General features: G+C 54.1%; 1 protein-coding gene across 9 annotated transcripts in view; it reads left to right on the forward strand.

Annotated features, from left to right (window-relative positions):
* Positions 1 to 1,136: 1,136 nt before the first annotated feature.
* The window catches only part of TNS1 (tensin 1), a 206,078-nt gene continuing 192,102 nt past the window's right edge, over positions 1,137 to 15,112 (forward strand). For all 9 annotated transcript variants that reach the window (XR_004053163.1, XM_030916312.1, XM_030916313.1 and 6 more), the window contains exons 1-2: positions 1,137 to 1,286; positions 13,280 to 13,394. Coding sequence is in view for 8 of the 9 variants with exons in the window: in XM_030916312.1 (XP_030772172.1) it covers positions 1,254 to 1,286; positions 13,280 to 13,394 (148 nt within the window). In the remaining variant the exon portion in view is untranslated. The remainder of the gene's footprint in view (positions 1,287 to 13,279; positions 13,395 to 15,112) is intronic.

A 15,112-nucleotide genomic window follows, 5' to 3' on the forward strand; every position in this document is an offset into this window, starting at 1 on the left:
AGCAGAACGGGTGATTCATTGGCCCCCACCCACCCACAGTTGGTCCAGCCAAGGCCAGAGCTCAAAGAGGAAGGGTGTTTTTGGAGGGGAACATGGTGGTTCCAGACAATGAGGGCCTGGGGCAGACTTCACTGGATTCCCCCTTAGTGCTCCCTGGGAATACTTTTGGGTTCTGACCCAGCCTCCTTTCCACCCTCTAGACCCCCAACAATTGTCCCTGGGCAGAGGTGAGGGCGAGAGGAGGGGAGGGCTGGTGGGCAGGGGACACTGTGGGGAAGAAATAGGCCTGTGGAATGGTGGGAGGGGAGAACTGGGCCCAAGGAGCGGGAGAGGGGAGGAGGGGAAGGAAGTGGGGAAATGCAAACCAAATGTTGGCCCTGGGTACAGTCAAGAAAAACACACTCTCGCGGGAGGCTGGAGCGGGGTTCCCTTTCAGAAGGACAGGAAGGGCTGGGACAGATGTTTGGAGGAAAGAAAGAAAGAAGGGGAAAAAAAAAGAAATAGGAAAAAAATTGGAATGAAACCCACAGCCTGGGGGCAGGGCCATTCTTCCCCAGTCTCGGGCCTGATTTCTTCTGTGTTAAGGCCTGTCCTGGGCGCCGAGCTTGGCGCGTGGGCACCAGAGTCTGTCCCAGTCTGTGTGTGCAAATGCATGTGTGTTCCGACGAGGCCAGGAAGGCAGGCACGGGTACTTGGAGAGGGGGAGGGGCCAAGGCACCCTGAATGTGCCGACTGTGCGGGCCTGGAGCTGCCTGTTCATCCATCAGTGGTCCCGAGGGTTCCAGGAGTGAAGGCCCCCAGGCTGGTTTGCCGGGGGTGGGCGTCTGCAGTGAGGAGGGAGGACTCTAGGCCCACCAGCACCAGATCAGAAGACGGAGGAGCCTTAGTGGCACACAGGGGTTTTGTGTCCCGGGGTGGGGGCGCGGCTTACGGGGGCCCTGCCTCTGGTAGCTGTCTCTTTTCCCTGTCCCCTTTACACCCCTGCAAAGCAGGGCTCCTGACCCTCAAGGCCACCGGTGGAGCCTGGGAGGAGGGAGGAGAGAGGAGGCTGGGACGAGTGGGTGGAGTGGGGGAGAGGAGGAGGAGGAGGAGGGAGGGTGAGCTGGAGGCAGCAGGGCGAGAGGCCCGGCAGATGCTGGCGGAGCTGGAGCAGCAGCGGACTCAGAGAGCCCTTCTACCAGCGCCGCGGGGACTCTAGCTTCAGGGGCTCTTCGCAGGCCCTGGGCGTGCCCGAGGGACGGGACCCAGCAAAGATGACGTGGATCTGTCTGTCCTGCATGCTCTGGGTAGGTCTGGCTGCTTTAGCTACGACATTACTCTTCCTTAAGCCTCCCGTCCCCCAGCGGCCCCTGCCACCTTATCCTTTCGCTGAGAGCCTGGGGTGGGGGGTGTCAGTCTTGAAGGAGGGGCCTTTCTGCCTCTGACCTACAGTCTGACCTACAGAAGGACAGACTGACTTGAGCAACCCTCAGCCGGAAGACTTTCCTCACCAACAGGGCCCAGGCCCAGGGTCCCCGGTCAGTACATCCCCTGTCCCACCTCCCCGCCCCCCAGTGGAGTCCCAGAGCTGTAAGTGGAAGGAAGCCATTGAGAAGTTTGCTTCTCTTTAGAGCCTTTCCCCCTAACTCACATCCCATAATGGGGTGAAAATTCTTCACCGCCCCCCCCTCACTTGCTGAGCCCAAGAGCTTGAGGAGGAGGCAGTGGTGGGGCTGGGGAGCAGAGAATAGTAGCCCTGAATGTTAAGTCTGGAAGAGCCGGACTGGGAGAGAATTCTCAGATTCCATCCCCTTTATTCCTTCTACACCCAGTTTCAGCTTCCACCCACTGCCATCCCTTCCTCCACAGCTCTCCCCTGCTACCAAGACTCCCCGTCCCGGAGGAGGGAGCCATGGCCTGCTCTTCCCCCTTTCTTTCTTGGCCCCAGGTTCAAGAAGGTGGGTCCCAGGATGGGGATGCCTGGGGGGCCAGGAGAGAGGCCTGGGAGCCATGTGGTGAAGGTTAAAGTCTTAAGGCCAGACCTAGGCTGAGGCTCCCGGGAAAAGGGGGATGGGAGAGGGCTGCCTGCTGCAGAAGGGCTGGGGGTCGGAGGAGGAGAGGACCCCTTCCTCAGAGGGGCTCCTGTGGGGCTGTCTCGGCTAGGCAAAGGCATGCATGGGGCCAGGAGGGTGAGGAAGTCATCCCTGGCTGAGGTTACTGTCGGGCTCTGAGAGAGTGATGACTGGTTTGGGGGAGGGGGCTTGAGGACTGTGATCCAGATGTGGCCTTTCCTGCCCCTTTCCTTGTTCTGGCCACTCCTTGGGAGGGCCCTCTTGGCTCAGGCAAGCCCATGCTGGGGTCAGTTGTGGGAACACAAACTTGGGCAGCCAGGTATCCTCTGGGCAAAGAAAGAAAGGGTTGTGGAGGGGGCCTGGAATGAGGAGGTTTGGGTGGCACATTGGGCTGGGGTGCTGGGATGGGTTGGATTAATAGATTGAGAGTGACTGGGGAGGCCTGCATATAGGATGCATTTGTGGTTTACTAGGCTGGTGTTAACATCTGGAAAATGGGAGCCTTGGCCAGGTTCGTCTCTGTGCTGAGGACAGAGGTGGGCAGGAGGGAGATCTGCAGCAAGAAGGAGGGCAGGTAGATGTCCAGGGATGACACAAGAAGGAGGACAGGTAGACGTCCAGGGATGACACAAGAAGGAGGGCAGGTAGATGTCCAGGGGTGACAAAAGAAGGATGGCAGGTAGACGTCCAGGGGTGACACAAGAAGGACGGCAGGTAGACGTCCAGGGGTGACACAAGAAGGATGGCAGGTAGACGTCCGGGGTGACACAAGAAGGATGGCAGGTAGACATCCAGGGGTGACACAAGAAGGATGGCAGATAGACGTCCGGGGGTGACACAAGAAGGATGGCAGGTAGACGTCCAGGGGTGACGAGCTGCTATGAATGGAGAGAGGGCTCTGTAGTCCCCTTCAGCTGACTGATATTGGGAAAAGTGCCTCATCCCGGTGCGCCTCTGCTTCCCCATGGGTGAAATGCGGATTTTAGAGAAACGGGGTGCAGAGAGGTAGGGATGAGATTTTGTATCCCTACCAGGGATACAATTCCCCAGGGCAGTGCCTGGCAGGTAGAGTGCTCTACGGGTGTTATACCCTCCCCGAGAGGAGGGGGAAGAGTCTGGGGACCAAGGCAGCTGTGGGTCTCCTTGAGTGTCTTTATTGTTATTTATTCATTTTTTAAAATGAGATGGAGTCTTGCTCTGTTGCTCAGGCTGGAGTGCAGTGGCATGATCTTGGCTCACTATAACCTCCACCTCCTGGATTCAAGCAATTATTTGCCTCAGCCTCCCGAATACCTGGGACTACAGGTGTGCGCCACTATGCCCAGCTAATTTTTATATTTTTAGTAGAGATGAGGTTTCATCGTGTTGGCCAGGCTGGTCTCGAACTCCCGACCTCAAGTGATCCACCCGTCTCAGCCTCCCAAAGTGCTGGGATTATAGGCATGAGCCACCATGCCCAGCCTTGAGTGTCTTTGACTAGAAAAGCCTGTGTCCCTCCCCTGCCTCCTTTTCCTCTCCTCTCCTAGTCCCCATTCTTTCTTGGCTGGCTGTGATGCCCATGGCCAGGGTGGGCCAGAAACTGGGGCAGTAGGGACTGGACAGAGGAAGCAGTCCTGGCACCAGACAGGACTAGGCTCAAACCCTATTTCCATCATTTGGTGTGGGCAGGCTTGGTAAAACAGTTCCCTTCATGAGCCTCAGTTTTCTGATCTGTAAAGTGGGGAGAATAATATACTCCTTGTATGACTAGGGTGGGGAAAGAGACAATAGATGTCAAAAGATCAAGTATGTAGGCATACAGTAGGTGCATACAGCAAATGCTGGCCCCTTTCCCACTCCACAGTCTCCTGCCTGGTTCTTGGGATCCTTTGTATCCCAGACCTGATGCTGGGGGAGGATCTCCCTGGGAAGGATGTCATGGGACAGGGCTCTACTCCTTGGGCTGAGTCTCCTGACTGCCCAGGGACTCTGACCAGCTACTCTGAGGCCAGGAACTGGCTGGATCGGTGGTCTCAGGGAGGATCTGTCAGAGATAGGTCTTGTGCCCTAGAGTGAGTGCTTGCGTCTATTGGTTCACATGTTCCTATATGGGGAAAGCTGCAACTGTGTCATCTTGTCATCTAAGAAGTAATATATCTGGAGTGCATAGTTTTAACAAGCCCTAGGAATAAAAATCACTTTATTAGCTGAGGAGCAGAGCTATTTATTATGCATAACTTGATTTTCTCATCAAGTGAGCCCATTTGCTATTACATATTCAAGTACGGTTTATTTAGAAAATAATTGCATGGCTAGCAATTGAGGCTTTTTGATGTTGTGCGGTGGAGTTAGAGGTGCAGGCCCTTCCTTCCAGAGGGGCTCGCTCTGGGCTCAGGAACAGGGAAGGGGCTCAGGGTGAGGCTGAAAGAGCCACCAGGCAGGGTCTGGGAGTCAAGTGCAGCTTTGGCCCTGCCCTGAGCAAGCTGAGTGGTCTCAAGCTGGTTACTTGACTTTTCTGGACCTCGCTGAAACGTGGACACTGTTCTCTAAGGCCACATCCAGCTGCAGATGATAATGTATTCTGTTTCCTGGAGTTGGTGTCCTGCCCGGTGCTAAGCACACATTTTCAACAGAAGGGTCCTCATGAGCTCTGGATTCTTTGTGCACAATTCTAGCCATGCAGACCCCAATCTGTCGCTTTGGTCCTGAACTAGTTCTCTCTAGTTTGGTTGACCTGTAAGGGCCTCCTGACTGTGGGTTTGGGAGGTAGGCTGGGCTGCATGAGAATCGCCAGGGTCTGAAATAAGACTCTCCTTTTGTAAAGTTTTGCAAAGTGATGTGTGAGGCACAAAATTGGGGAGCAGCACTGCCCTTTTATTCTGCACTGTTGAAAGGAAGTGTAGCATGCTGGCCGAGAATGCAATGCCTGGGCTGGATTCTGGGTGGGCCTGTCACTTGACAGCTGTGTGACCATAGGCAAGTAGTTTCACATCTCTGTGCTTTAGTTTCCCCACCTACCTATAGGGTTGTTCGGTTTTGAATGAGCTAATCTACACATGCATTTAGTAAAGTGTCTCTCACATATAAGAGCTCAATAAATGTTAGCGTTTCTTGTAGGATGGCACATTTCAAGGCTACCCAGCAAGTCAGAGTTGAGACTCCAACCCCATCTGCTGCATCCTCTGCCAGGGTTCTCCATTCTGGGAATGCTTTGGGGCAGGGCATGTGGGGTCTGTGAGAATCAAGCCCTAAGAATGACGCATGAGCCCTAAATCAGCGAAGAGGACGGTGGTGGGCAGCCCAGGGTCAGGGCATGGTGCTGGGAAGGTTGTGTGATGGAGGAAGCATCCTGTCATTTGGCTTTCTAACTACACCCCCCATGCACCTTTCCATCCTTTTCACGGATTATGATGGAGGGCCTGCTCTCTTCAAGCTGCTTGCACATATTGGGCACATGATTGCAAGCAGGATGGGTGTTACCAAGAGGGAACCTCTGGGGGATGTAAGTGGGACCTAACCTGAACTGGGGGAGGAGGTCTCAGGAAAGACTCCTTGGGAGGTGAATTTTAAACTAGATCTACAGGTGAGTCTGGCCAGGCACAGTGGTCATACCTGTGATCCCAGCACTTCGGGAGGCCAAGGAGGGAGGATTGCCTGAGCCTAGAAGTTCAAGATCAGCCCGAGCAACATAGTAAGACCATGTCTGTATGAAAAACAAATAAACTAGCTAGGCATGGTGGTGTGTGCTTGGTAGTCCCAGCTACTTGGAGGCTGATGTGGAAGGATCACTCGAACCCAGGGAGGTCAAGGCTACAATGAACTATGATTACACCACTGCACTCCAGCCCTGGCAACAGAGCAAGGCCCAGGGCCATGCAAGAAGGGCCCTGGGCAGGTTCCTCACTCCAGCGTAGGGCATCATTGTGAGGATTAAATGAGAAAATCCATTCCAATCCCTCACTAGGGCACCTGGCCCCACTGATGGGGCCTCAGACTAGCCCCATCTCTGAACCCTTCCATGCCAGGACATGATTTTGTTGCAGTGCAGAAAATGGGCTTGATGCATCAGAAATGTGGGCAACATGCATTGAGGAGGAGGGAGGGAGAGAGAGAGAGAAAGAGAGAGACACTGATGGAGAGAACTCATCTTGCTCAGGAAACTGAGTCAGGAGTTAAAGGCTCTTGGGCAGTGGCCTGGGAAGTGCTGGGGAAATGTCACTGTCTGCCTTCCTTCTTTCCTTGGCGATTCCCGGTGATTGGAGTCCAGGAGCATCTCCTCAACCAGAAGATGACAGCACCGGGTCACCTGGTGTCTTGGCTTGTGACGAGGGTGGTCCCACATTCTCTCTCTTCTGAGAGCAGGTCCATGGGAATGGGGTGTGATTTCACTACAGAAAACAGAGGCCAGGCAGTAGCTTTACCCATGTGATTCTTCAGACTTGTGCTGGATGCGGAGGACACGGAGAAGATGTGTGTCTGACACGTCTACCTGGCGGGTAGTCTGACAACACGAATTGCTCACCGCTGCTGAGTGCTCACCATTAGGCCCCATTCCACCGACTTTATGGCACAATCTCATTTCATCCTCACAACAGCCTATGGGAGGTGACTGTCATTGGTCCATTGTACAGATTAGTAGAGTGAGGCAGAGCAAGTTAAGCTACTTGCCCAGGTAACAAGTGCAGGGGCCGTTAGACTGCAGCAAGTACTGTGGTGAGGCTCAAAGAAAGGGAAAAGCAGGGGACACTGAGGTAATCATATTCCTCCCCAGAATCTTAGTCTGCACTGATGCATGAGGAAATGACCAAAATCCAAATCGAGGGGCATTCTGCAAAACATCTGCCCTGAAACCTTTAAAAACATCAGTGTCAGAAAGAAAAATGAGAGGTGGATAACGTGTCTAGGTTAAAGGATGAGAGACTCAGCCACTAAAGACAGTTCAGGATCCTGATTGCGTCCTGAATCCAAAATGAAAACGAAAACAACGCCCCGGCTCTCATGGACATTCTTGGGGCAGTAGAATGACTGTATTAGACAATGGGATTGTACTGATGCTGAATTTCTGAGTGTGATCATAGGGAAAGGGAACATGCGTGTTCATCTTTTCCAAAGCTTTTGCACTTTTCAAACTAAAATGAGGAGACAGCGGGTGGGGAAATGGATTCTGACAGGGATCCAGGGGTATCTGGGAAGACCCCTGCTGAGCGGATGAAGTTTGAATCAGGCCCTTGAAGGTGTCTAGAAGCTAGACAAGCAAAGAGAGGAGGAAGGGATTCTGGGCAGAGGCTCAGAGGTGCAGAGGGGTGGCGGGTGCTGGGGAGTGTGGAGCAGCCTGGGTGGACACAGGGCAGGGAGTCAGGAAGTGGATCCTGGGGATTGGGACTGGCAGGGTGGGCTGGGTAGGGACCGATACTTCTTCCCCTGCTGGCTCCAGGGAGGGCAGGGTTTATTCCGGACACTTGGGAAGACATGGCAGCATTTGGGGTGAGTGGACGTGCCAGACCCTATAGAGCTGTAGTTGTGATCCTAAGAGGCTGTGTAGTGTAGGGGCTATGGGTGGGAGCGGCCTGGTGTCGGGGCCCAGGAGGCTGCTGCAACAGCCCTGGGGAGAAGTGCCAAGGCCTCATATAGGGCAGAGGCAGTAGGATTAGAAAGCACAGGATGATGAGTGTTTAGGAGGCAAAATTCACAGGATTTGGCAACTGGTTAGTTGGGGGTGGGGGAGGTGCAGGGAGGAGTTGAGAGTGACTCAGAGCTTTCCACTTGGGGCGACCAACAACATGGTCAGGCCAAGAACATGGCTAGGCATGGGGGTGGGGGACTTGTGTGTGTGTAAAGGTGAAGTGGGGTTGGAGGAAGCTGGAATTTGAGGTGCCCATGGGACTCCCAGAAGCCAGCCTGAAGCCCCACTGGGGATCTGAGCCTTTCCCACATAAACGATGCTGGATGCCCACCAGGCCTCCCAGCCTAAGGGTGAGGGGGGATGGGGCAGTGGATGGCTAGTAGGCTGAGCGAATGTGAGAGGAGTTGACCTCCCAGGTCTGCCCTAGGCCTGTGTGTGGTGATCCCCTTCCCTGGCTTGCAGACTCCAGCCCTCTCCCCACATCATCCAGGGCTTTTCGGCCACAGGAAGGCTTGTGGAAGGTAGTGCTGAGGCAGTTTTGTAGGAGGAACTCAGGAGCTGGGAACCCCGGGGTCTATCACCCCCTTTCATCACCACCCAGTCCTCACTGCTGCTCTGCCCCCACGGGGCAGGGAGGAACCAACAAACAGACTTTCCCACCCCAGGGCCAAGGACTCTCGCCAAGGCTGTCCAAGCCAGATGTGCCACACCCCTCTGGCTGGGCCGCCCGGGCAGGAAGGCTGGGCTGCATGGAGGGAGGGAAGAGAGAGGAAGCCCCGAGGGCCACGAAAGCCCTCTGATGCTGGGTGGGCTGGTCGCAGGGTGGGGGCTAGAGCTCTGGGCTTGGAGGGAGGAGAAGAAGGACTTAAAGGCTGGAGCCCTTCCCCTTTTCTGGGCCTTGGCTCTTGAGAGAGGTGGGGGCTGGGGGGTGGGGGTGTGGAGAGACCAGGCAGCTCCAAGCTGTGGCTGTGTCTCCTTCTGCCCCTGAGTTTTCCCCAGGTAGGTTCCTTTGGAACCAGCAAAGGAAGGGCCCGGGGTGTGCTCCATGAGGCTGTCTGCCACTTGTCAGGAAAAATGACGATCATTGTCATAACAAGCCATTACCCTTGAACAGCACTTTGCACTTTATGGGGCTTGTTTACATCCTCTGCCTCTACCTGCAGAACAACCCGGGGGGAGGGCTGGATAGGTACCAGGCACCCCGCTTTTCTTAGCCCATATTTTAGCATCTGATTGTTAAGTTCTTTTTTCCCACTGAGTCTCATTATGCCTTCTTGCAGTGCCTGCCCACTGGTTTTGGTTTGGCCTTCTGAACTTCACAGATGACGTCTGGTGCCTGCTTACAATGACTCTTCCTTGATATATTTGAGGATAGGAAGCTAACCGACCCTAGACTTTCTCCTCTAGCATCTTGGGAACATCAAACCTATGGGATGACTGTTTTAACAAGATCACCTCAGTGACCCTGTTTTACAGTGGAACTAAGTGGATGCCAGCAGAGCCTGGGGCCATTTGCCTGGAGGTGGCAGAGCTAGTCCCTCGCTCCCACCAGAGTGAGGGACTTCACAGCTTCCACCCTTCACAGCCTCCTTCTTGGAGGAGTGATGTCTCCTCATTCATTCCACTCTCTGAATCATCCGCAAGTCCCACCCTCATCACTTTAAGTCCCTTCATTCCAAAGGGACTGTTGTGTCATTTCCCCCTCTCTCTACACTCAGACTGTCTGGTTCAAACTCCCCATTTTTCATCTGGGGACTCTGAGGCTCAGGAAAGGTCACTGATATTCTCAATGTCACATAGCCTAGAAGGCAGGTCTCCAGACTCCTCCCCCAGTGCTCGCTCAGCCACAGCCAGGACCCAGTAGGGCTGAGGGGCAGGAGTGTCCTGGGGCATCCCCTGTGGCTGCTTAGAGAGGCCTGAGCAAGGGCAGAGATGGACCTGAAGCCCTGTCCCTGCCCTCCAGGCCCCAGGGGCGAAAGATTTTGTAAACTCAGATTTCTTGGGGCTGGGCTGGCAGAGCAGGCAAACTGGGGCCCCTGGGAGAAGCTGGTCTGGAAGGCTGCACATGCCACTCATGGGGTCATTGGGCTGCCAGGGCTGTCTTCTGGGAGACTCTGCTGCGCTAACTGTGCTTTGGGAAGAAGGCCTATATCCCTCGGCTTTGGGAAAAGGGCTGGATATGGGGCATGGGGAGGGAAGTTTGCCGGGTAAGCGGCAATGGGCTTTGCCTGACTTAGTGGGGTGGGAGAGACAGGCTTGTGGATTGCCAGAGTCGGACTGGGAGAGCTGGCTTTAGGGTTTCCTTTCTGCCTCCCCCAGACAGCACTTAAACTGAATCCCAGGTCCCCCCTCTGCACCTCCCCCCACCCCAGGCCTGGACTGCTGCAGTTGACACTGACCAGGGCCCCCTCCCTGGAATGTTTGTGGCAGAAATCTAAGGGAAGTCCCTCAAGTCCAGGCCTGAGACAGAAACCAGGGGAGGTGAGACAGGTGAAGAGAAGGGACCTACCTGCCTCTTCTTGTGGGATGGGGGTCACAGAGTGAGGCCCAGAGTTGGGCAGTACCCTGCCCGACCCTCACCCCAGCCCCAGCCGAAGCTCCTAGAACCCAGCTCTCTGAAATATCAGAACCCAAGAGGTGGCTGGCTGGATCTATCCCGCAGAGGCCTCCCTGGCCACCAGGGGGCACTGCTGGGCTCCAGCTCCCCACCCTCAGCAGTCCCCACCTCTAGCCTGGGCTTTTGTCTCTGCTCCCCCACCCCTGCTGTCTCTGCTTGTCTCTTTGAATTTCTAAGCAACTTTAGAAAGGTTGAAAATACAGTGCAAAGAACATTTCTCCCCTCCAGAACTCGGAGAGTAAGTTGCTGACGTGATGCCCCACCACCCTTAAATACTTTCCTGATTTTTCTACAAGGACTCTCTTACCTGACCAGCCCTGCTATCAAAATCGGGAAACTGACATGGATACCTTACTACCATCCAATCTAGACTCAGGGAAGTCCCGCCAGTGGTCCCAGTGATGTCCTGTGGACATCAACAGAACCTGGTTCAGAAGCTGCAGTTACTTTTGGTTGCCAAGTCTTTTTGCTGCCTTCAGTCTGGAAAACTCCTCAGCCTTTCCTTGATTTCCATGACCTTGTCACTTTTGGAGATTCCAGGACGTTTAATGTGTAGGCTGTCCCTTAGTTTGGGTTGGCCTGATGTTTCCTCATGATTAGATTCAGGTTGAGGCTTTCTGGCAGGGATACTGCAGAAGTGGCGTCTGTTCTCAGTGCACCCCTGCTCCGAGCTTGGCTCCATCATCCCATTACCACTGGAGTGATGCTAACTTTGATCACTTGATTAAAGTGGAGGAAGCCAGGAAAAGTTACTTTCTTCCTCTTTGTAATTTCTAAGTATGATGTGGGGAGGTGCTTGGAGATGATGTAAATATCTTGTGCCTTATCAAACTTTGTTCAGTTACAGTCATGAGTCACTTAACAATGGGGATACATTCTGAGAAGTGTGTTGTTGGGGGATTTTGTCATTGTGCAAACATCATAGAGAGTACTTTTATATATCCAGATGGTACAGCCTACTGCACACCTATGCTACTGTATGGTATAACCTGTAGCTCCTGGGCTAAAACCCTGCACAGCATGTCACTGTACTGAACCCTGTAGGCTGGGAACTGTATATCTAAAATATCTAAATGTAGAAAAGGGACAGTAAAAATACAGTATTATAAGTTTATGGGACCACTGTCGTTATGTGGCGATGACTGCATTTCTGATTGTCAGCATACACACATTTAAGCCATTCCTATCATCATGTATTTTGATGCTCCGATCTTCCTGGATTTGGCCTTTGGGAGCTCCCATGTCCTTCTGTCTCTCTTTGAGCCTCTGACCCCCTTGTTAGTTTCTGCGTGTCTCTGTCTCATCTCTCTCGTTCTCTCTGTCTGCCTTTTTCTTGGTCTTTCTTCTCTGTCTCTCTATTGCTCCTCTCTCTCTGTCCTGTCTGCTTCCCGCACCCCTCTCTCTCCTTTGTCCTTTTCTCTTTCCCTCTGCCCCTCTCTCTATGCCTTTGCCTCTTTGCCTCTCTGGCTTTCTGCCTCTGACTCAGTCTCATTTTGTCTGTTTTTCTCTCTGTGTTTCTATGACTTAGTCTCTGTCACCCAGGACTCACCTCTGCAGTGTCTTCAGATAGGAGTCCTAGACACACGGGCTTGTGTGTGGGACACCGTCATTCTATCTGCTCTGGACTCACAGTCCTCCTCTCCAGCCTCTATTTCAGACCCAGGGGGCTCTGGGGCAGGTGCAAGGAGGGGAACAGGAACAAGTGGACTTTCCTCCCGCATGCTCCGCACACCGCAGGGCTGGGATCATGTCTCTGTGCGTGCGCACATGTGTGTGGAGGGGGGTCGGAGAGATCTGTGTCTGGGAGAGGGGAGAGAGGGAGCTGCTGGTGTCTGTGTCTTGCCCCCTCCTGCTACAGCTGGGAAGGGAATCAGGTTAGACCGCAGGGTGAGTGCCTGGAGCAGGCGATGCTTTCCCTGAGGAGTCCTCCAAATAGGGGCACCCATCCCCCACCGTGGGGCCTGCAAGCTGGGCAGTGTCTGTGCAGGGCTCTGCATCTTGGAGCATGTTCCCATATGTGGTTTCAAAGGACAGACTGTCAGAGCTCCAGGGGTGTGGTGCCATCCAGAAAGAGAAACTGTGGTAGTGGTGGAGTGGTGACTGACCCAGGGCTTTATGGTAAGTCAGGCTCAGAGGAAGGCTTGGGCTACCAGCCTGCCTCTCATGCATAAGGTGGTGTCATTTAAAAAGGATAGCCACATCTCTGTGTTTTCATAATGCAAAGAATTGAAAATAAAAATAAAGATGGAAGAAGCCTTCCGGGCTGGGGCAGGGGATGGTGGAGAGGGTGGAATGGGGAGAGAATGAGGGGAAATGGCATTGTGGGGTCATGGGTTAGAGAAGCGAAGGCCTATCAGCAGTAGAGCAGACAAATAAACCTGCTGCGTCTACACAATAGGATGGCGCATGGCAGGGGCAAAGGAGGAGCTGCGCTGGATGCAGCCACCTAAAGGGACCTCAGACTCATGGTGTGTGAAGGAAGCCAAACACAAGACTATGCACTGGATAATTTCATCTTGATGAAGGTTAAAAATCTGGCACCATGACTCTTTGGTGATGGAAACCACAATAGTATTAACCTTGGGGAGAGGGGACAGTGAATGGGAGAGGCCATGAGGGAGTCTTCAGAGAGGTGGCTCTGTGGGATGTATGTGTGGAACGTATCAAGTGATACATTTAAAATGAGTGCAGTCAGCTGTGTGTGAGCCATGCCTTCGTAATAAATGAAAAAAAGCCAAGGTAGGAAGCCATGTGGGGGCTGCAGGTCCCGGAAGCTGAGCTCTCCAGCTGCTGTCTGGACTCAGGCCACGGGCCCCACCTGAGTCTGGGATGAACGTCCTGCCACCCACACCTTTCTCTGTCCCTGGGACCTCCTCCCTCCTCTGGACCCTGAGGGGCTCTTGCCATCCTTTTCCCAGTCTCTGCCTACCTCTCCCCCAGGTTCCTCTACTCCTTCCCCAGGACCCCAGCCTTCTACCCAGGGCTGACTCTGTGCCTCTCCTCCCATAGCCAGAGGATCTGGAGGCCCCCAAGACACACCACTTCAAGGTGAAGACCTTCAAGAAGGTGAAGCCCTGTGGGATCTGCCGCCAGGTCATCACCCAGGAAGGCTGCACCTGCAAAGGTGAGCAGCTGTCTGGGCTGTGGGGGATGGGAGCACCCATCAGGGGAATGAGATGGCTGGGCCTGGGCCAGGCTGGGACTCTGCTGTGCACACATCCTTGGGGTCCCAACCTGATGCCTTGTTCTCGTCTGGTGGAGGATGCTGAGCTCACTGGATGACAAGCATGTGGGTGGGTGTGGTGGGCATAGCAGGTGGAGGGTGGTGTGGAAATGGAATGCTTGTATGAGGATGAATGGCATGAAGAAGGTATATGGGTGTCATGTGAGTGGCATGAAGAAGGTATATGAGTGGCATGTGGAAGATGCATGATTAGTATGTGGTGGCATGGGGAGGTTGTGTTGAGGGTATGTGGATGGCGTGTGGAAGGTGTGTGGATGATGTATGCTGAGGGTGTGTGGCTGGTATGTGGCTGGTGTCTGGATGGCATGTCGATGATGTGTTTTGAGGGTGTGAGGCTGATGTGTGGTGGCATGTGGAGGTTGTGGTCAGGGTGTGTGACTGGTGTGTGGATGGTGTGTGGCTGGTGTGTGGATGATGTATGCTGAGGGTGTGTGGCTGGTATGTGGATGGCGCGTGGATGATGTGTGCTGAGGGTGTGTGGCTGGTGTGTGGATGGCATGTGGATGATGTGTGCTGAGGGTGTGTGGCTGGTGTGTGGATGGTGTGTGGATGATGTGTGCTGAGGGTGTGTGGCTGGTGTGTGGATGGCATGTGGATGATGTGTGCTGAGGGTGTGTGGCTGGTGTGTGGATGGTGTGTGGATGATGTGTGCTGAGGGTGTGTGGCTGGTGTGTGGATGGCATGTGGATGATGTGTGCTGAGGGTGTGTGGCTGGTGTGTGGATGGTGTGTGGATGATGTGTGCTGAGGGTGTGTGGCTGGTGTGTGGATGGCATGTGGATGATGTGTGCTGAGGGTGTGTGGAAGATGTGTGCTGATGGTGTGTGACTGGTGTGTGAATGATGTGTGCTGAGGGTGTGTGGCTGCTGTGTGGATGGCATGAGGATGATGTGTGCTGAGGGTGTGTGGCTGGTGTGTGGATGGTGTGTGCTGAGGGTGTGTGGCTGGTGTGTGGATGGCATGTGGATGATGTGTGCTGAGGGTGTGTGGCTGGTGTGTGGATGGTGTGTGGATGATGTGTGCTGAGGGTGTGTGGCTGGTGTGTGGATGGCATGTGAATGATGTGTGCTGAGGATGTGTGTTTGGTGTGTGGATAGCATGTGGTCTGTATGTAGAAGCTGTGTGGAGGGTTTGTGGCAGGTGCATTGAGGTCACGTGACTGATGTGTTTTGAGGTGTGTGGATGGGATGTGGTTGGTGTGTGGAATTCGTGTGGGTGGCATGTGCTTGGCACTGGGAGTTCTGCAAAGAAAGGATGCACCAGCCCTCTCCTGTGGCAGCTCAGAGGTGACTTTAAGAGGCCCTGAGTCAGACTTAGCGGAGGACCTGTTGTCTGCCAGGCTTTTCAATCACTATTTTCATGAGCTCCTGGAATGGCCTGGGGCTTGGCTGTCATTATTGCCTGAAAAGTTGGGTCTTGTCCCTGATCACACAGTGAAATCAGCAGGAGCTCCCTGCACCCAATATCAGTGGCTGACACCTTCACTCACCCCGTTGCCCCATCGGATGCTTCCCTCTCCTTCACCCCCACATCCCACCAATTGCAAGGCCTCCCAAGGACAGCTGGAGTCCCTGAGCTTCTTGGCATCACCCCCTCCCA

Source organism: Rhinopithecus roxellana, chromosome 14 (genome assembly GCF_007565055.1).
Source record: "Rhinopithecus roxellana isolate Shanxi Qingling chromosome 14, ASM756505v1, whole genome shotgun sequence".
NCBI classification, from domain to species: Eukaryota; Metazoa; Chordata; class Mammalia; order Primates; family Cercopithecidae; genus Rhinopithecus; species Rhinopithecus roxellana.